This window comes from Neoarius graeffei, chromosome 15 (assembly GCF_027579695.1).
Source record: "Neoarius graeffei isolate fNeoGra1 chromosome 15, fNeoGra1.pri, whole genome shotgun sequence".
In the NCBI taxonomy this organism is placed as follows: Eukaryota; Metazoa; Chordata; class Actinopteri; order Siluriformes; family Ariidae; genus Neoarius; species Neoarius graeffei.
This window is the reverse complement of record NC_083583.1, coordinates 58501745-58522479: the sequence shown is the minus strand read 5'-3', so window position 1 is coordinate 58522479 and position 20735 is coordinate 58501745. Positions and strand designations below refer to the sequence as shown.

Below are 20735 nucleotides of genomic sequence, written 5' to 3'. Positions count from 1 at the left end.
GAGAGAGACGGGGAGGGATCGGGAAATGACCTCGGGTCGGAATCGAACCCGGGTCCCCGGATCCATGGCATGGCGCCTTAGCCACCCGAGCCACAACGCCCCCCGAAAATAAATGTTGACAAAAAATTGCTACTATGTTGTTTGTTGTGAACGAGCGAGTCGCCAACGGTCCGTAACTTGGGTCCGTACCATAGGATATGGACCCGCTCGCCAGCCAATCAGAGCGCTGGATTTGATGGAAATCGGACTGCGAAAAAAATAAATATATATATATATATATCATCAAGACTAGTGACTTGTCCATCCTTGCTTTGTACCCTGACTCTAATGGGACTAGCTTTTCTTCATAAGCCAGCTCTGTGTGAAGAATGCTCTAACTCCTCACTTTTAAAATTGACTGCAGGATCACTGTTGGTCAAACTTCACTGAAGGGTCTGCATCTGTTTCTGAGAACTATCAGCATGTGTAGGTTAAAATTATAGATGGGTCAGATTGAGTGTCTGCTTTGTTGCCATCTGTTTTGTAGGATTCTCAGCCGTCACCTTTGGCCCTCCTGGCTGCCACTTGCAGTAAGATCGGCCCACCTGCTGCCCAAGCTCCAGCCAGCGCTCCACCAGCCCAGCCAACCACACGCCGCCTTCACCCCATCAAACCTGCTCCCATTGCTCCAGCTCCACCCAAAAACCTGGGCTTTCTGTCAGCCAAAGGAAATATCATTCAGCTCCCTGCAAGTGTAGGTTCTTCAGGATCCAGTCCGATCCTCCTAACTATCCAGCCCCCAGCTCGCCAAGCAGGTACATCTACTGCCAACGTTCAGTACCAGGTGGTGCCCCAGATCCAGGGAGGTCAGACCATTCAGATGGTACCCCAGGGTGGACAGATCCAGATCATCCCTGGGACCAACCAGGCTATCATCACCCCTGTTACAGTGCAGGCTGCTACTCCCACTTCCTCACAGAAGACCGTACCCATCAAGCCATCAACGCAAAAGCGTAGGCAGAACAACACAAACGTTACACCCGCCACTAACATAGTGCGTTTGCCTAGTGGACTTGCTCTGCCGCTCAATGTTGCTACAGGTGAAGTTGGTGCAACTCAGATCGTCACAGAGTCAGCAGCCTCCTCACCGCGGCCAGTAAAAGGAAAGAGGGGGCGGAAGAGACTGGCTGCAGTAGTTGCTCCCCCGCCAGCCTCTCCTCCAGCTATTGCTGAGCAGGTGGAAACAGTGCTGATAGAAACAACAGCTGATAACATCATTCAAGTAGGTTAATCATGCTCTGTTTTTGACCTTTAGAACAACTGGAGCTTTATGATTTTTAGATTTGTTAAGTGAACTCTATCCTGTATGGAGTTTTTTTAGTAAGCAAGCTGTACAACTATTGCAAAACCACATAATGTCTCTTTGCACAAATCCTCTAATCATGTGATGCAAAAGCAGAGTGTAGCAAGAACACTGGTAGGCATGAGTAATGGTTAAACACTTGGATTCAACATTAAATGTGCTGTAATGCACATTTTTGGTAGTCCAGTTTTTTTTTTTTTGCATACTGTAAAAGCTAGTGGTTAATGATGTCATTTTCCCCCTCCTGTCAGGCAGGGAACAATCTCCTGATTGTGCAGAGTCCAGGAGGGAGCCAGCCCGTGGTACAGCAGGTGCAGTTGGTTCAGCAGAAATCAGATCAGCAGGTGGTGCAGATACCACCTCAGGCCCTAAAAGTGGTACAAGCTGCCTCTGCAACACTCCCCCCTGTGCCCCAGCGAGTGCCAACTACTCCCAGTGTGCAAGTGGCTCCCTCAGAACCCACGCAGGTACCTCAGCATCTCTGTTTTCTGCTTATGAACAAGTCATCGTGGGAGGGTGGGGGTTTAGTTAATGCCAATGATCTGTCTGTATTCAGGTGATTTTTTTTTTGTCATGTTTTTAAAGGGGATCAGCTTTTGCATCATAAAGCAAGTTGGCAAACAGCTGATAAGCTTGTGATAATTACAACTGGCGGTATTGTAATTTGTATAATTTATCAGCGTTTGGTGTTTTCGCTTTGCAATCAGGATTTTTTTTTTTTTTTAAACAGGTACTGATTAAAACAGCTTCAGGTGAATGGCAGGCAGTCCAGCTGCAGGAGACCATTGTAACCACTCCACCGACACCTACCACCACTCCTGTCACGCCAGCTGCAGTGAGTAAGAAAGCCCAGCCGGGGGCACGGAAAGAGAGGACCCTTGCCAAGATCGCCCCTGCTGGTGGTGGTCTGATAACCCTTAATGCAGCACAGCTCACTTCAGCAGCTCAAGCCGTGCAGACCATTAATATCAACGGCGTCCAAGTACAAGGAGTTCCTGTCACCATCACCAATTCAGGGGGTGAGTCGAGGTCTGACTGACCCATTTATGGTCACAATAGGGTTTATGTGGATAGTGTGTTCTCATGTCCATAGACTTCCTTGTTCTGTTATCCTTTTATTAGTATTATTAATAGTCAGAAAGATGAAAGTAAAGAGCAGGGCTTGACATTAAGGACTGCCCGATTGCCCAGGGCAAGTGAAACATGCATTCAGGTAAGTGGGATATGTCCCCGACATGCCCAACCGGTCAAGTTGGAACGAGCATCTATTACGAACTAGTACCACAAAAATTAGGCTTTTTGATCTTTTCAGTTCCCAAAAGAGTCCCTCACTATGTATCCGCCATTATGTCTTGGCTGTTTTCTTAGTCTTGGTTTATTGCTTTGCAAGTTATTTTATATCCCCCCGCTGTTGTAGTATGGTACACGTACTGTTTATAGACCCCTTGTGCATGACGTCACGCATCACGTTATAATTACAGCTGGGGTCAGACAGTCACCGTCTTTCACGTAAGCAAGGCTTAATCTGTCTTCAGTATGGCTAATTTTTGCGCTGTTTTTGCTTCTTCAAACAGAGAAATGGATAAAAGGCGTTACCGTCTCCCCGCTATCAAGAAAAATGCTAACAAATAGAAGCAAATGCTTCAAGAACAACGAGGAAATGAGTGGTTAAAGAATACGATGAGAGGAGCTCAGCCTGAAAACTCCAGAGAAATTCACGATTTTATTTAAAAATGTACTTTACAAAAACAAAGTCGGAAGTGAGGATGGAAGAGTTTGCTTAAGAATCTCGTTTTATTTTTTATTTTTTTCCTGCTCGCATTCGAGTCAGCTCCTTCATGAAAGTGTTTGATTTTCTTAAAGGTGAAGCCGCTTCCTTATTCATCATAAAAAAATCAGATTGGTTTCAAACAACTCGGGCATAAAAGAAAACAACAATAAACGACATTCGTGATAAATCCTGAAAGAACAAATTAAGAGCAGAGAGAGCTGGAGCTTTGTTTCAGTTATCAGAGGAACACAGTCCTGTGCAAAATATTTATATATCGGTTTTATTTATTTATATCACCCACCACTAGGTTTATTTATATATATTAATTTAAAAAAATAACCTGCGCTGCGTCGTGACAGACCGGCTGCACTGATTCAGTTACAGGTTGCCAGGTCTGTATAAAACACCCACAACCTACACACTTGAACAGTAATTTTAAACTCGAACGTCATCTTGTCTGTCATGACACAGCACAGGGGTTATTATTATTATTATATTTTTTTTTTTATGCCTCCGCCACTGTAAGGTGCAGGAGGCATTATGTTTTCGGGTTGTGCATCCGTCCCGAAACCTTGTGAACACGATATCTCAAAGGCTAATGAAAGGAATTTCACCAAACTGTCACCATTCGTGCGCTTTGGGACAAACATGAACTGATTCGATTTTGAGATCAAAAGGTCTAAGGTCAAGGTCACTGTGAGGTCAAATGTCTGTCCGCAAACTTTGTGAACACCATGTCTCCAAGGCTGATACAAGTAATTTCACCAGGTCAAGATTACTGTGAGGTCAAATGTCCGTCCCCAAATCACAACTTAATAAGGCGTGTAGTCTACCGGGCGGAGGCATCCCCATCGACGCCGTTGGCGTCGAATTCTATCTAGTTTCCCCCTTTAACCTAGAGGTGCATGATTAAAAAAAATATACATTCTCAAACATGGTACTGTTCAAATGTTTTGGCACCCTATTTTCTTCATATAAACTTTGTTATAGATTTCTATTTTATGATTTCTACATTATCGAGTAATGAACCTACAGTCTGAGAGAGTTCTACACAAACACACTGAACTTTACAACAGCTGCATGCATATGAAATGGAAATAAATCGACTAAGGCAGGAAAAACTAATTTGGATAAAATTGTTATTGTCCGTAAAAAGTAATCAATAACCAAACTTCAACTCAATGTGTGATCTTCATTTTATGTCGCAATTCACAACTAATTCTATGGTTTTCCTAAAAAAAAAAAGGTAGTACTCGCAAAATTGGGAGCAAGTGATAATATTGGGGCCAAGTGGAAATGAACCCCCGCTTGCCCCCTAGGGTAAGTGGGCTTAAAAGTTAATGTCGAGTCCCTGAAGAGTAGCCTTTAATAAAGAAATTACCTGAATCCATTGCAAGGCAATATTGTGCATCAGTTTTCCAAATGTGTTATATAATTCCTAGTCTAGAAACACGTTTCAACATTGCAAACTGCCCCTCAGATACTTGTACCTAGTATGAGAATATCCTGTAGTATGATCTTTAATATAGATATTTCGGCACTGCCTTAAAGCAGCGCTCCGGATAAGTGTATGAACAAAACAGTTGCAAGGGCATAAACTTAACCTGAGTAGAATAATAGGAGTGAGCAGCTACTCGACCACTGCCTGGGTTTCGACTCTGCCTTTATGTTTTGGATTTGTTTGCTAACATGTTTTAAATGAACTAGTGCTGTCAAGCGATTAAAATATTTAATCGCGATTAATGTCGCGACTGTCATAGTTAACTCGCGATTAATCGCAATTTAATCGCACATTTTTGTCACATGAAAAACCATTGTAATTCTCTTATCAGCATAAAGTGAATGGGCTTGCTTTGTACCAATTTTTTTTTTTTTATTGCAAAGCATAACACGTCTTGTCACAGCCACTGCAAAGTCGGGCTGGAGCCACCGATGGGAAAACGAAACCTAAGCCGAGCACCGTGGCTCTTCGTCCCGAGGCGCGGGGCTAGCGCGCCCTGCCCGCGCTGGTTCTTTGGGGGGAGGGCAGAGGACTCTGGCTGTGCGGGGCGTGGCATTACAGTCTAGCTGCTATCGTTTTTCTAAGCAAAGTCTCTGTTCCAAGTTCCTGGCAGTTTCAGAAGCTTATGAAAAACCTACATCATGTCACAGAGCGTTAATCTCGCGATAAAAAAAATTATCGCCGTTAAAATTGAGTCAAGTTAACGCGTTAATAACGCAACATTTTTGACAGCACTAAAACATGACTCTATCGCCCTTACATGACAGAAACTGCCAACTGTCCAACAAGCTAGTGGACTAGTAACTGTTTTTTTTAACTAGTTTTATATGAAACGGTCATGAATACTTTCTGTAAAATGTGTTAAATACCGTATTTTTTGGACTATAAGTCGCACTTTTTTTTCATGGTTCGCCTGGCCATGCGACTTATACTCCGGTGCGACGTATATATGTGTTTTTTGTTTTTTTTTTTTCACCGCGGAATAACTGGAGCTAATGCCGAGTCTGACGACAGCCACGCAGAAGAAGAGGAAACGGCGCTTCGTCTGCCGCTGGAGTTGGCAGAGTTGTTCAGAAGCAACACCGAGGATGAGGAATTCAATGGATTTGCTGATTTGGAGTGAAATCGTCAGCTTGATAAACTTGATTGACCTGTGTTTTATTATTATTGATAGGCCTATAGTTATTTAAATAAGTTATGTAATGGGGGCGTCGTGGCTCAGGTGGTTGGGGCGCCGTGCCGTGAATGCGGGCGACCCGGGTTCGGTTCCGGCCTGAGGTCATTTCCCGATCCCTTCCTGTCTCTCTCTCTCCCGCTCGTTTCCTGTCTCTGCACTGTCCTATCCAATAAAGGTGCAAAAAGCCCAAAAAAATATCTTTAAAAAAAAAAAATAAAAAAATAAGTTATGTAATGATTTTAGGCTTATAGGCTATTGAATAACTTGATGTTACGGTACATATTCAGCCAGTTTTTCTCTGGGCTATTATAAATGATTTTGTTTTGCATTTTTAAAAATAACTCTCCTTCCAAGATGAACTTTATTCTTTGTCTCTGATGTTATGGTGTTAATGGTCTGGATAACGTTTAATGTTTTTATCTGATATGACGTTAACTGGCAGGCGCACTTTCTGCCTGTTTTTTTTTTTTTTTTTTTCTCTGAGCGGTGGGTTTTTTTTTTTTTCAGTAGACGGTTGTTTTTACTACCGTACCTGTCTTTTGGAGATGATATACCTATAGCCTACTTGACCTCTGATTAGATGAAATAAAATTCGACAAAAATGAAGAATGACACTCCTCGATGATGACTACAGCTTTAATAACAAAGATGAAAGAGCCATGGGGCGATAATAAGCCCTACCGGTAAAAATATTCTAAACGCAAACTGATTAATGCATCAGTAATAGGCTAATAATATTAGTTATAATAATAATAATATAGGCTATTAGTAATAACGATAGTGATGGTATTAAAGATAGTAGTAGATATTTAAAATAATCAGACTAGGCTACTTACAGGGCAAAGGGCGCGTTATCACTGCTCAGCTGTTCGTTTATTAAATAAACAATGCAGTCGCGCAGTAACCACGCGCCGCTTATCAGATAGAATCACAGATTCTATGGATAGAATAACCCTTCAAAAAAGTGCGACTTGTAGTCCGGTGCGACGTGTATATATATATATATATATATATATATATATATATATATATATATATATATATATATATATATATAATATATATAGTGTGTATATGTGTGTGTATATATATATATATATATATATATAATATATATAGTGTGTATATGTGTGTGTGTATATATATATATATATATATATATATATATATATATTTTTTTTTTTTTTTTTTTTTGTCTTCATAATGCATTTTTTGGCTGATGCGACTTAAACTCCGGAGCGACGTATAGTCCGGAAAATACGGTAATCCCATGGGGTTTTTTTAAGAAGCAAATTTAAAAATAAGCTCTGGATTTAAAAACCCATCTATCTTATGTAAATAAAGATACGAATTTCATTGTCAAGTGTTTTGAGCTGTGTTGCACTTATGATCGGGTTCCCTGTGGTGGTACACATATGTACGTACATATGGATGGATGTCATGCGGTCAGGCCATCAAAAATTAGGTTGATGCATTCCTGTTACATATGGGGCTCTGCTCGAAGCGCGTGGGGAGCTCCGCTAATATGCGTTCAGAACAAGCTCTACATCTGCCTGTTTGTTTGACTCCCAGGACAGCAGCACCTGACGGTACAGACAGTTCAGGGAGGTGGGCTTCAGCTGGGAAGTGTGCAGACGCAGGAGCAGCCGCTGAAGGTGGAGCAGACACTTACTCTTGAACTACAGAGCCAGCCAGGAGAGAAGAAACGGCGCATGGCATGCACCTGTCCCAACTGCAAAGATGCAGAGAAAAGGTAAAGCACACCGTGATTACGTTCATGGAAGCAGCTGAAAGTGCTATTTAACTTAAAATAATTTTTAACTTGTTAAAAAGATAATGGTATTGCTTTTAGATGAGCTAGACGTGAAGGGGGAATCCAGCATCGTCTGTATGTTGTCAGATAGTGAGATTTTAAATTAACGGGATGTTTGCATTATAATAATCTGTTTGGCTGGAGTATTCAGAGAATATCCTGCATGTTTGGCAGAATATTTAAAAAAAAATTAAAGATATATCGAACATGTATATATTTATGGATCTGATTCTGTTCCTGGCAGTGCCTTAGTTTGTTGGCATCTAGAATAACACTAGCATAAGGATTTTTTTTTTTTCCTTTGTGTTTTTGTCTAATGGACATAAAAGTACTACTTTAGGTGCGTCTGCCAATTGCCATGAGTGTTAATATTGTAAGTAGGTTTTCAGGACCCTTGGGCTAGCATTTTCTTATACATCCTGTGGCCTTAATTTTCTGATCACATGGTAGCCGCGGGGTCTTAAAAGTCGTAAAGTCTTAAATTTAAAGGAACAGTCCACCGTACTTCCATAATGAAATATGCTCTTATCTGAATTGAGATGAGCTGCTCCGTACCTGTCCGAGCTTTGCGCGACCTCCCAGTCAGTCAGACGCAGTCAGACGTGCTGTCACTCCTGTTAGCAATGTAGCTAGGCTCAGCATGGCCAATGGTATTTTTTGGGGCTGTAGTTAGATGCGACCAAACTCTTCCACGTTTTTCCTGTTTACATAGGTTTATATGACCAGTGACATGAAACAAGTTCAGTTACACAAATTGAAACATAGCGATTTTCTATGCTATGGAAAGTCCGCACTATAATGACAGGCGTACTAACACCTTCTGCGCGCTTCGGCAGCGCATTGATACGGAGCTCAGATATCAATGCGCTGCCGAAGCGCGCAGAAGGTGTTAGTACGCCTGTCATTATAGTGCGGACTAGGGATGCCCCGATCAGGTTTTTTTGCCCTCCGATCCGATACCGATCATTTGATTTTGAGTATCTGCCGATACCGAGTCCCAATCCGATACTTCTTATAATCCATAAAAAATAATAAAGACGAGGAAAGAAACGGATCCAGGATGTTCCTCATTTTTTTATTTAACACCTTATTTTAACATCCAACAACTCCGTTAGCAAACAGAGCACTTATGTGAGGTAGTTTGAACAATAAATAACATAAATTAAAAACATAACCTTAAAATACCTGGCAGGAATGTAAACAAATTTAAAAAAAAATAAAACTGCCACAGTGCCAGTAATTTGCTTTTAAGAACGCATCTCAAAGTGGTATACAGTAATTTCAATTAAGGAAATGAACGTTTTTCTTGATGAAAACAAGCATTTCTACCCTTTCAGGTTTGAGCCTGTTTTTGTCATCCAACACGTTTGCAACAGCACTAAAAACTCGCTGTATTGTGTCGGGTGTTTGTTTTTCAGGTGCCGTATCAGGTTTGTTGTATTAAATGCGGCCCTTTCCTGTCCACCCCTTGAAATTCCAACTTTACATATTTCACAGTTTGCTATGGCAATGTTGTCATCAACTTTGAAATACTGCCACACCGCAGACATGCTTTGCTTTCTGCTTCGAACTGCTTCCGTGTTCAACTTTGCCGGCAACGGGCAGCCAATAACCAATAGTGTCTCTGCTACAAAGTGATGTCATGCCGCACGCGTTGATGTTGCTGTGTTGAGACAAGAGGTCTGGTCTCACTCTGTGCCAATGCATAGTTATTGATGTGTTAAAAATGAGAATATATTATATAGATATATATCCGATCCCTGATCGGGAGGTAATGCCCGATTCCGATCGAGTCTGAAACCACGTCATCGGGCCCGATTTCCGATCACATGATCGGATTGGGACATCCCTAGTGCGGACTTTCCATAGCATAGAAAATCGCTACGTTTCAATTTGTGTAACTGAACTTGTTTCATGTCACTGGTCATATAAACCTATGTAAACAGGAAAAACGCGGAAGAGTTTGGTCGCATCTAACTACAGCCCCAAAAAATACCATTGGCCATACTGAGCCTAGCTACATTGCTAACAGGAGTGACAGCGCGTCTGACTGCGTCTGACTGACTGGAAGGTCGCGCAAAGCTCGGAGAGGTACGGAGCAGCTCGTCTCAATTCAGATAAGAGCATATTTCATTATGGAAATACGGTTGACTGTTCCTTTAAGGCTGTGTTCCCAGACTTGGAAGTCGCTACAACATTCTCCTGTGGAAAAAACAAAACGTCTTGTATAACAAAATTCGCTCTTGCTTGTCTTGAATATGAAGATTTAACAAGCAATGTACATAATGACTTTTAAGTATATAACTTTTATAATAAAAGTATTTTTACTTGAAGCATTTGTCATTATTGGGAATTTGATCTGGTGTTCTACGACCGCATAATGGGTGCGATGTAGGTCTTAATTCTCATTTAAGTGGTCTTAAAAACGTCTTAAATTTATGGTGGTCAAACCTGGGGAAACCCTGGATCAATTCCAGGCATCAAATCTTCAGCTGTTGTTTCAAAGGAGCAGGCAGTGCACTTAGCATAATTTTATAATTACTTTAATTCGGTAAAACACATGAACAAAGGTGTTTTTATATTTCCCATAGCAGTATTGCGTGCGCCGAGCAGAACCGTGGTGTGGTAACTCATTAGTCGAAGGTAACTGTTTCTTCGTCTTGGCTGCTCTAGGCCGGGTGAGGTTGGGAAGAGGAAGCACATCTGCCACATAGTAGGTTGTGGGAAGACCTTCCGGAAGACGTCCCTGCTGCGAGCGCACGTGCGGCTGCATACAGGAGAGCGGCCTTTTACCTGCAGCTGGGTCTTCTGTGGGAAGAGCTTCACACGCAGTGACGAACTGCAGAGACATGCTAGGACACATACAGGTACACTGCAGTTTATTAATGAGGAGCATGAATGAAATTTTGGTTACAGAAAATGTAATCCAGAAATCGTTTATATTTTGTCATGTTTGCTATCCTTGAGGCAGCATTTCAGACCTGCCATCCTTTACACGTTTTGGAGAAGAACTCGATCACCCTCGTAATAATAGCAGATAATCTAATCAGCATGTGAATCTAAAGTGATTTGTTACACGGACGTTTTGAACTCTCCTTATATATCACGCGCATAGTTAGCATTGGTTAAAAATTTTGTGCCCCCCACCCCACGTAGCACAAAATAAAAACATTTGACCTGCTATCAGAATATTACACATTCAGATCCTGACAGTGCCACAGTTCTGCAATTTTGCCTTGATTTATTGTTTGACCTGGGTTATTTTTTGTTACTCGTGCCTCTTTGTGAGACGAATCTCAGTCCTCAAATAAAGAGGAGAGCTGAGACCTGAGTAAATTCTAGACTCTGCCATGAACAAGTTCTTCTGTTCAGACAAGAACAGAAGATCCCCTCATATGTATTGTTGTTCTGGCCTTATGTTAATCTATTAAAATGAATCTAGTTCATTTTAAAATTGAATGTTTAAATTGAATGAATAAACGTTCACATGAAGGAATGAGCAAATAATAAACTAATTAAGTAAATGTTTTCCCCGTGCCTGCTTATTTCACTGTTACCCAAACATGCAGTGAGGATTATTTCAACTGTTATACACAATGCCAAGTTGGCAATGTTCTCCCTTACTGAGAGAGAGAGATTTTGGTCTGTCTCTATCTAAGGAGGGGTGTGTGTAAATCTCTCTCTCTCTCTCTCTCTCTCTCTCTCTCTCTCTCTCTCTCTCTCTCTCTCTCTCTCTCAGGGCTTGAAATTTGCGGTGGTCCGGTCGCCCAAGGCAACTTAATTTGTCATTTGGCGGGTAATTCCTGTCACTAGGCAGCCCGGCTGGCTAGTTGAAAATAAAAAATATATATAAAGCGAAGATTCAGACTAGGGCTGTGCAATATATCGAATATACCGTATTTTCTGGACTATAGAGCGCACCTGTATATAAGCCGCATCCACTCTATTTTAAAAAAAAATTTAAAAAAAGATATACAAGCCGCACCGGGCTATAAGCCGCAGATATCTATGTTGAAAAATTAGATATTTACTGCATGTACAGAACGATTTTGTACTGTAAATGTACATGTATGTACCTGAACAGATTCTTTCCGAACAGTGCCTTTTAACACGGCAGCAACTTTGCTGATTAAAACGGAACAGAACCAAGAGAAAATAACCGGTATTTATTTACCTTCATTTCTCCTGTGTTTGAAACCACAAGTCACTTTAATCATCTTCGCTGGATTTGAAAATAATTACCAGTTAGTAATTTGTCATGCGTGTTCTATCTGCTAAAGATCTGCTAATTCTTCTTTGCATTGATTTTTCGTCTATCTTATTTTTGATTCTACTTCCGGTTAGAGCGCCCCTAGCTCGCTCGCTCTTTTTTTTTTTTTTTTTTTTTTTAGTCACTCAGGTTAGTTGTAGAATAGGCTCTTGAACCATACCCCAGTCCAGCAGGTGGCGGTAATGCACCTCATACGTTAAGTTGCCAACCGCCATAAAAATCCAAGAAGAAGAAGAGCGCCCCTAGCGGTGGAAGAAAAATCCACAGAATAGCCGCACCTTTGTATAAGCCGCATGGTTCAAAACCTAGGAAAAAAGTAGCGGCTTATAGTCCAGAAAATACGGTACTCGATATATCTCTGAAAATTCTGTGTCAGATATATATACGCTACGTTCACACTGCAAGGCTTAATGCTCAATTCTGATTTTTTTGTGAAATCCGATTTTTTTGAGGTCGTTCACATTAACAAATATATGCGACTTGTATGTGATCCTCAGTATGAACGAAAAGCGACCTAAAAGTGTTCCGCGTGTGCATTGCAGGATACGACGACGTCACACGCAGTGAGCATGGCCAGTGTTTACGGAAGTAAAACCGCCCGGTTGCGGTATGACCCATCCAATCTAGCTTGAATAGCTGTATCCCCCCAAATGGAAATCAGCTCCCTAACCTCTGCGTCCTTCCATTGAGAAGATTCAGAACCTTCACAGCCCGAAGCGTCCCTCGCATTGATGTCATGCGCAGGGGTGCAGATACGTTTTTTGAACTGGGGGGGGACAAAGCTGCCAGCAAACCAACCCCAACCCCGATATGCCTGTCAAACTTGTTTTGGGTTACCATAGCAACCAAGCTCGAGCTCGCAACCTGTGCAGTCTGCGCAGCTCAACCAACCGAATATCAGTCTTTGTTTTATGTGAGTTGTTGCAACTATGTATACACTGCCGTGCACCTCAATAAACCGAATGGTAATTAGTCTTTTGATTTTTCCGTGAGGTTTGCCTTATGCAAAGAAAGACAGCATAGACGTTTTTTCCTCCCTATAAGTGGGGGGGACCGAGCGAGGTGAATTTAAATCTGGGTGGGACTCGTCCCACCCTCTATCTGCGCCCGTGATTATGCGCCATGTTGTTGTAACTTTTTTTGAGAGACCCACCGCCTACTTCAGCGCAGAATAGTGACGTTTGTGGCTTGTTGATGACGTGTAAGTCGGATGAATGCGACCTGGCGGTTCAGACTGAAGTCGCATATGAAAAGAGCGGATAGGGATCGGAATTAGGACCACATATCCAAACAGCCTGGGTCGGATTTGAAAAAATCGGATCGGTGTCGTTCATATTGTCAATAAAAGATCGGATACAGGTCACATATGGGCGAAAAGATCGGATTTGAGTCACTTCAGCCTGCAGTGTGAACATAGCCATAATTATTATATCGTAACTATCGAGTATTTTATGGTCATCTGCCGACTTGCATTTGTTTCATGTTTGTTGCGTTTGTTTAAAACCTTTTCCGGTGGTTTTCTCTCTGTCCCTCAGGCAGTAACGTGAGCGGCTACCTAAGGGTAAAAAAAAAACCCCAATAACGTCACGCACTCGCCAACCAATCCCGGGCGGCATCTCTGTGCTGAAAGGAACTTGCGGGAAGATTTCCTAGTTTCGGTTTACAGCGCTGACTCGGTTCGTGCAATCGCTGGTGTTGCACAGGCTACCGTGTAAACTCTGTCAATTTCAGCGACAAATTAAAAATGGAAGTGGACGAATTGGTTCCTAAAAGAACTAGTAAGGGGTCAGTCATCCAGCATTTTTTTGGATATCGCGAGGAGGGCGTGGAACAGCAAATGCCAGTTTGTAAAGTGTGCAAAAAAAAAACAGTATCAGAATACTCGAGTCTTGAAATAAATGCACATTAGTCATGAACAATGGTAACTACTCTGTGTTATTTTTGACAGAAGTAAAATTCATACATGAACAAATTTTGGCGAGTTGATTTTCTGTTTGGCGAGTTACTTTGGAAGGGAACTAGTCCGGCTTATAAAATTATATATTAAAAACAAGTCAATTCAACCTTCTTGGGCAGAAACAGATCAAAACCTCTCTCTCGCTCGCGCGCGCGCACAATGTTAGAGGTGCAGAAATGTTTCATTTATGCCACTAAATTTAGATAATCGCTCGCCTAATGGAGTTAAATTTGATAAATATGTGGCCATCAGTGTGACATTTCCCATATCCATATGTAATTCCATAACATTGAAATATTCACGACGTGTTTGTGTATATTTTATTTATTTAATTAACTCTATGTACTTGCAGTATACGTACAATAAAAATAATTGAACACCAGCAGCAGATTCAACACCAGTTTCCCCGGTTGACTGTGAGAGTCCCTCGGAGACGCAGCACATTCTGTGTATTTGGCTGTAAGCGAGTCGCTCTTTTGTTTGTGAACGAGTGGTCCGGGTCTCTCGTAAATTCAGAGCAAACTAAAGGACCACTTTAGCTACACTGTTGTTTGGGAAAATCACGTTAGCTTGATGATGGATCTCTGGGCTCATGCTAGCCGCTCGCACGTCCGCAAATTGCGAAGTTTTATTCCAATTTGCGAAAAGAAAATCATCTGTATTCGCATTTTATGCGAAAGTCATTTCAAGTTTAAGCAAAAGCCATCAAACAATTGCGATTTCTCAAGATAAACAGTACCTTTCATGTCCATCTTCGATGTTTTGATTTATAACCAACGCCCCCAAGTTTCGAAGCTTCTTATTGGTTGACCGCAAATTACGTCTTCCAATAGCATCGGACCTTACATATGAAATGATCAATTTCCGAGTTGCGCTGATAATGTCGGCAGTTCTCGCTCATTAGTGAACAAGATTATAGCGAGGTTTGTTTAAAATAAATTATCCGACTTTACGTATGACACAAACTTATCTAAAAAGTGAGATAACATATTAGAATATTCTGTTAGCTTTCTCAGTTAGGGATAAAAACATGATATAACCAGTCTAAAGATGCATTTTCTACATAATATCAACCTGACAGAACTTTGGAAGAGCTCACAGATGAACCAGGATATATCGACCAAGTGTACCTTGTTTTCAGAGCGTTTTGACGCACATGGTTCAAAGTTTTGACTGCAAGTGTTTCATTTGAGAAATTAATGGTGAATATCGTTATATTTGGGTTATGAGATTAATTTATAAGAAACAACCATTGATTTTAACTCCCTGAGCTCCCTTTATCCTACCCATAAAGACACCCCCCCTCCCCCTAAACACACACGGATCCCAATTACACATACATACAATCCCAACCACACACTTGCGCACATCTCAATAATGAAAACACACACACACATGAGGCAATACTGGTGGTTGAGATGTTAAAATAGAGTTTTGAAAAAAATAAAATTAATATATTAGCAAGGCCAGCCACTGATATTGGTCAAGTCAGACACTGATGTTGGCCAGGCCAACTTGGCCAGTTCAAATTTATACATGACCCATAGGTGTGATAAATCCCTGATAGAGTTGGAAGCCACTCACCATGCAGTTATGTTACACAGCCAGACAGCATGCTACAGAGGGTGACTAAAGGCCAATTTATGCCGACAACCCAGTCCTCGCAGATGGTGTCTGCGAAGCCCCCCCCCCCCCCCCCCCTCGCACCTCCCAAAAATTGTGACCACCACAGACAGCCTCGCAGACAGCGTCGCAGACAAGAAGGCTCTGATTGGTCCACTCTACATCCGCTGTACACGCACTTCCGCTTCCCTACTTTCCTGGTTTGTTTTGTTTTCACGACCACCATTTTTAAAAACACGAGCGAAGATGGAGCAGCACGAAGAGCGGTTGATCGAGGAAGTGAGGAAGTACGTACATCTATACGACTCCAGTTCTAGTCATTATAAGTAACCGGAGGATAAACACTCCACTAACCACACCCACCAACTACTCCTAGCGATTTCGCGACTTCGCGCCCCCTTGCGTTGTGGCGGTGAATAACATCGCGCACGCCTATTACTCCCCGCTCAACGATAAATTACAACTGTCTGCGAAAAGCTGTCTGTGAAAAGCTGTCTGCGAAAGCCTTGTCGCAAGAGCATGCAGAGAGCTAAAAGGTGCATAGATAGCAAAGAATGCAAAGCACATCACACCAGACGTTAGATATAATTATAATGAAAAATATGGACACTGTAAACCAGATTAAGCGGGTTAAATTAAACGCACAATTTCATTACATATATACAGTTGATGAAATGATCAAAATAAGAGGATTCAAGAATAAATAGGCATGCTATGAACATAAATCAAGAACATGGAAAGACAAAGGCAGGAAACAAGCTTGCAAACACTTGAAACACCAACAAACTACAATAACAATTCATTTTTCAGTATTATGTCCGTGCAAGAAACATTTAGCAAGATAGGTCATACTTCTAAAAAAAAATTACTTTGCTAAAAAGAAAATTGTTCTTTTAGCATTTCTTGCTAAGCGAAATTTGCTAAAGAAAAATTTGAGTCTTTAGCACTTTTCGCTAAAACAGTTTGGGTCCTCGAGTGAGCACAGGATCTTAGGAGGTAATTGAAGAAACTCTTGGCCTTAAGAGGCTTTCGGGAAACCCACCCCAGGTCTGTAGGCTTTCCCAGACAGTCACAAAGCTGCGATCATCATGACGTTGCCCTGATTGTGATGATTCTAACCTAGCTCTGTATGTATGCTGATACATCTCAATTTATGATGTCTCTGCTATAGCCATTTTCTGTATTTAAATATAGTTTCAATCCATTATAAGAGTTTTCGGGCTGTTGGAGTGATGAAAAATGCACTTGACGTTTTGTGCATTGAGCAGAATCATGGTACATTTTGAAAATGTGTCTCCCCTCCCCGTCTCTTGCTCTTCCTTTGGATATGGCTGTTTATTTCTTTCCCCCACATTGTATGTTACTGTAATCTTGACTATAGGCTTACAGTTGTGTTCAAAATAATAGCAGTGTGTTTAAAAACGTGAGCAAAGCTCAAAATCCTTATAATAGTTTTTATTTCCATGCATTGGGAACACTGCACATTATATTCTACATCAAAACATGAAGAAAAATGTATCAATATTTTAATTACTTTACAGAAAATGAAGAAAAATGAACATTGGGCTGTTCAAAAAAAAAAAAGCAGTGTCTCCATTTTTCATTACAAACTCCAAATATTTACTGTATAAACTGAAAAAATCTTAAGGATTTAGTATTCCTGTGAATCACTAAACTAATATTTAGTTGTATAACCACGGTTTCTGAGAACTTCTGGCACCTGTGAACAGGTATTCCAGCCCAGGATGATTTGACAGCATTCCACAATTCCTCTGCATTTCTTGGTTTTGCCTCAGAAACAGCATTTTTGATGCCACCCCACAAGTTTTCTATCGGATTAAGGTCCGGGGATTGGGCTGGCCACTCCATAACTTTCATTTTGTTGGTCTTGAACCCTGATGCTGCTCGCTTACTGGTGTGTTTGGGGTCGTTGTCTTGTTGAAACACCCATTTCAAGGGCATTTCCTCTTCAGCATAAGGCAACATGACCTCTTCAAGTATTTTGATATATGCAAACTGATCCATGATCCCTGGTATGCGATAAATGGGCCCAACATCATAGTAAGAGAAGCATCCCCATATCATGATGCTTGCACCACCATGCTTCACTGTCTTCAGAGTGTACTGTGGCTTGAATTCAGTGTTTGGGGGTCGTCTGAAAAACTGTCTGCGGCTCTTGGACCCAAAAAGAACAATTTTACTTTCATCAGTCCACAAAATGTTTTTCCATTTCTCTTTAGGCCAGTCGATGTGTTCTTTGGCAAATTGTATCCTCTTCAGCACGTCTTTTTTTTTTTAACAGTGGAACTTTGCGGGGGCTTCTTGCCGATAGATTAGCTTCACACAGGCGTCTTCTAATTGTCACAGTACTCACAGGTAACTTCAGACCGTCTTTGATCACCCTGGAGCTGATCATTGGCTGAGTCTTTGCCATTCTGGCTATTCTTCGATCCATTCGAATGGTAGTCTTCTGTTTTCTTCCATGTCTGTCTGGCTTTGCTGTCCATTTTAAAGCACTGGAGATCATTTTAGCCGAGCAGCCCATCATTTTCTGCACTTCTTTACAGTATACGTTTTACCTCTCCAATCAACGTTTTAATCAAAGCACGCTGTTCTTCTGAACAATGTCTGGAACGACCCATGTTTCTCAGGTTTTCAGAGAGAAATGGATGTACAACATGTGCTGGCTTCATCCTTAAATTAGGGCCACCTGACTGACATCTGTTTTTTCACAGAATGAATGATCTCACTAATTAAACTCCACACTGCTATTATTTTGAACACGTCCCTTTCACTTAATTATTCGATTACACAGACTCGGGAGCATGCATATCATGAATGTTGGGTCTGTTGGTTTTCTATGACTCTACTACACCTACTGGTAAATTATTTGCCATGTAGTAATATAATTTCCACCAAAAACAGTGATTGATCTGGTTAGTCATGTTGGACTGCTATTATTTTGAACACAAGTGTATCTACGTAACTTTTGCAAATGTGCATGCTTAACTTGTAAGTGGAGTTTTGCTGATGCTGTCTTATCCAGCCAGCTTTAATCATTATATTACTGTTTTGTTGTTTGTTTTTTTTAACAGGAGACAAGCGCTTCGAATGCTCAAAGTGTCAGAAGCGATTCATGCGGAGCGACCACCTCACAAAGCATTACAAAACGCACCTGAACACGAAGAACTTGTGAACACGTGCTTGCAGAAGTATTTAAAAACTCTTAAAGAAAACCTTTCCCTGGGAAGGAACAGGGATTGAGTCAGGGTGTTAATGGAGGAAAATCCCTCCCCTCATCCAAATCATACACATGGTGTGTTCTAGTCCAGGCCCCGTGTCTCATTTTCAACTCATCCCGTTTGTCATAGGAGGGCTGGCCATGTGTCTAACATGAGGATCAGGAAAGCGACACTGGTTGTGTAGTTTGGGAATCCCTGAGTGTTTGGGTCAGTTTGTTCTTCCTCAGCAGGAAGCAGAATGTGTGCACCGTGGATCTCAAGACATGAATTGCAGCACCAACAAAGTACTCCAGCCAAGAAGCTCTGGGGTTTTTGTTTTCCCCCATATTAAGTTTTAGAGCAGTTTTATGCGTTTTATTTCGTTGAGCCTTTTGACTGGTCTGTAGCAGCTCATGGACAGCTTTTATGATGTAAATGTTTGCTTATATTCAGACATACGGTATATTTGTACATATGAAAATGCTTGGACTTGCTCTATACTCCAGCCATGGTGGGTGTTTTTTTTTTTTTTTGGGTCCCCCCCCCCCCCCCCCCCCCCCCCAGAATTGAAAAGTTTGAAATGCTCTTATCCTCCTTACATAACATTTTGTAACATTTAACGGCTGTTTAGAATGAATATATTTTGCTGTGACTGGACAATCATGCCCCGAGTGTGGAAGAACAGTTGATGGACGCCAGTTAAGAAGTCGTAAATTGAAAACTTCAGAAACGTATACAGAAGATAGCTGTACGGTATTTAGTCATATAATTATTTAGATGATATGTTCTGGACGTTTTAGAGTTGATTATCGAATCTGATATTCAGATGGCGAAGTTGGGAATTGGGTACAAATTTGTTACCTTTGTAGACATATGGACTTACCTTTGCAAACGCAAGACACTGTTGGAGGGAAATGAACTTGATGACTTGGCCAGATCCAGCTATAATACAGTACAACTTCATGTAATTCAAACAGTCTGACAGATAGATACCCACGAGTTTTGGAATGTATTCCAGCCAGGACTATATCGATGTTTAACGTCCAGTTTCTTAAGAGTACTTTAAGGAGAAAATGTTTGTGCATAGGTATGTTCGTATCGTGTCTCTGAGTACATGCAGGTATATCTTGGAGACCACAAAATGTAGGATATTTGTTACACAAACGGGTGTATCGGCTGCTCTGGCCAAACCTGAAGAAAAAGGACTGTGTATATTGTAAATGAGCAAAGAAGAGACAATGTATAGTTTCATTCCTGTACCACACAAGCCTATTAGATGACCCTTTTTATCAATTTAATGTTGCCTTAGAAAGCTTCACTCCCTATTTAAAGAGGTTTCTGTCTAATGAAATGGAGCTGCATTTGTAGATTTGCTTTATCTTTTGTCTAACTTGTATTATGAAATGCCAACTTTATGTGCACTGACCAAATTCAGGGTTTTACTTTACTGGTTAATTTTAGTATTTTTCCCCCCCATTCAATGTTGTTAGGTGACTTTGTCAGAATTGGAAAAAAGGCCCTATTTTTATCTTTCCTAGATAAATCTTGCACCTAAAATGCCCGTCTCTGATCACTAACAGTGGGCAACTATTTCTATCGTTATGGAGGTGTTTAAACAGGAGAGCTTGCTACTTTTTCTACAGTCGGTCCATCTTTCCCAAACTGACAATAAAGCATTCAAATGACTGTTTGTTTGTTGCAATGTGTCACTGCAAGTGCCCATCAGCCAATACTGTACAATTTACTGATTATTCAGAGGCATCGTTTGCATATCGAAGCCTTTTTGGATATCATGATTGTGATATTGATTACAAAATAAAGCCCTGTCCTCTGCTATTTATCTGATCTTCTTTCAGCTGCTCCTGTTAGGGATCGCCACAGCAGATCATCCAATTTATGATCCGAATATTTGATTTGGCAGAGGTTTTACATTGGATGCCCTTCCTGATGCAACCCTCCCTGATGTATCCAGGCTTGGGATCAGCACTAAGTATGCTTGTGTAACCCCAGTGGCTGGGTATTTTACCTAATCTGAATGTGTTTGAAGTGTGGGAGGAAAC

The 20735-nt window shown here is 41.2% G+C and overlaps 1 protein-coding gene across 4 annotated transcripts in view; it reads left to right on the top strand.

Moving 5' to 3' along the window:
* The window catches only part of sp2 (sp2 transcription factor), a 31516-nt gene extending 11005 nt beyond the window's left edge, over positions 1-20511 (top strand). For all 4 annotated transcript variants that reach the window (XM_060941718.1, XM_060941720.1, XM_060941719.1 and 1 more), the window contains exons 3-8: positions 527-1261; positions 1594-1813; positions 2077-2361; positions 7364-7544; positions 10278-10471; positions 18550-20511. In XM_060941718.1, the coding sequence (XP_060797701.1) occupies positions 527-1261; positions 1594-1813; positions 2077-2361; positions 7364-7544; positions 10278-10471; positions 18550-18650 (1716 nt within the window). In that variant the 3' untranslated portion in view covers positions 18651-20511. The remainder of the gene's footprint in view (positions 1-526; positions 1262-1593; positions 1814-2076; positions 2362-7363; positions 7545-10277; positions 10472-18549) is intronic.
* Positions 20512-20735: the final 224 nt, after the last annotated feature.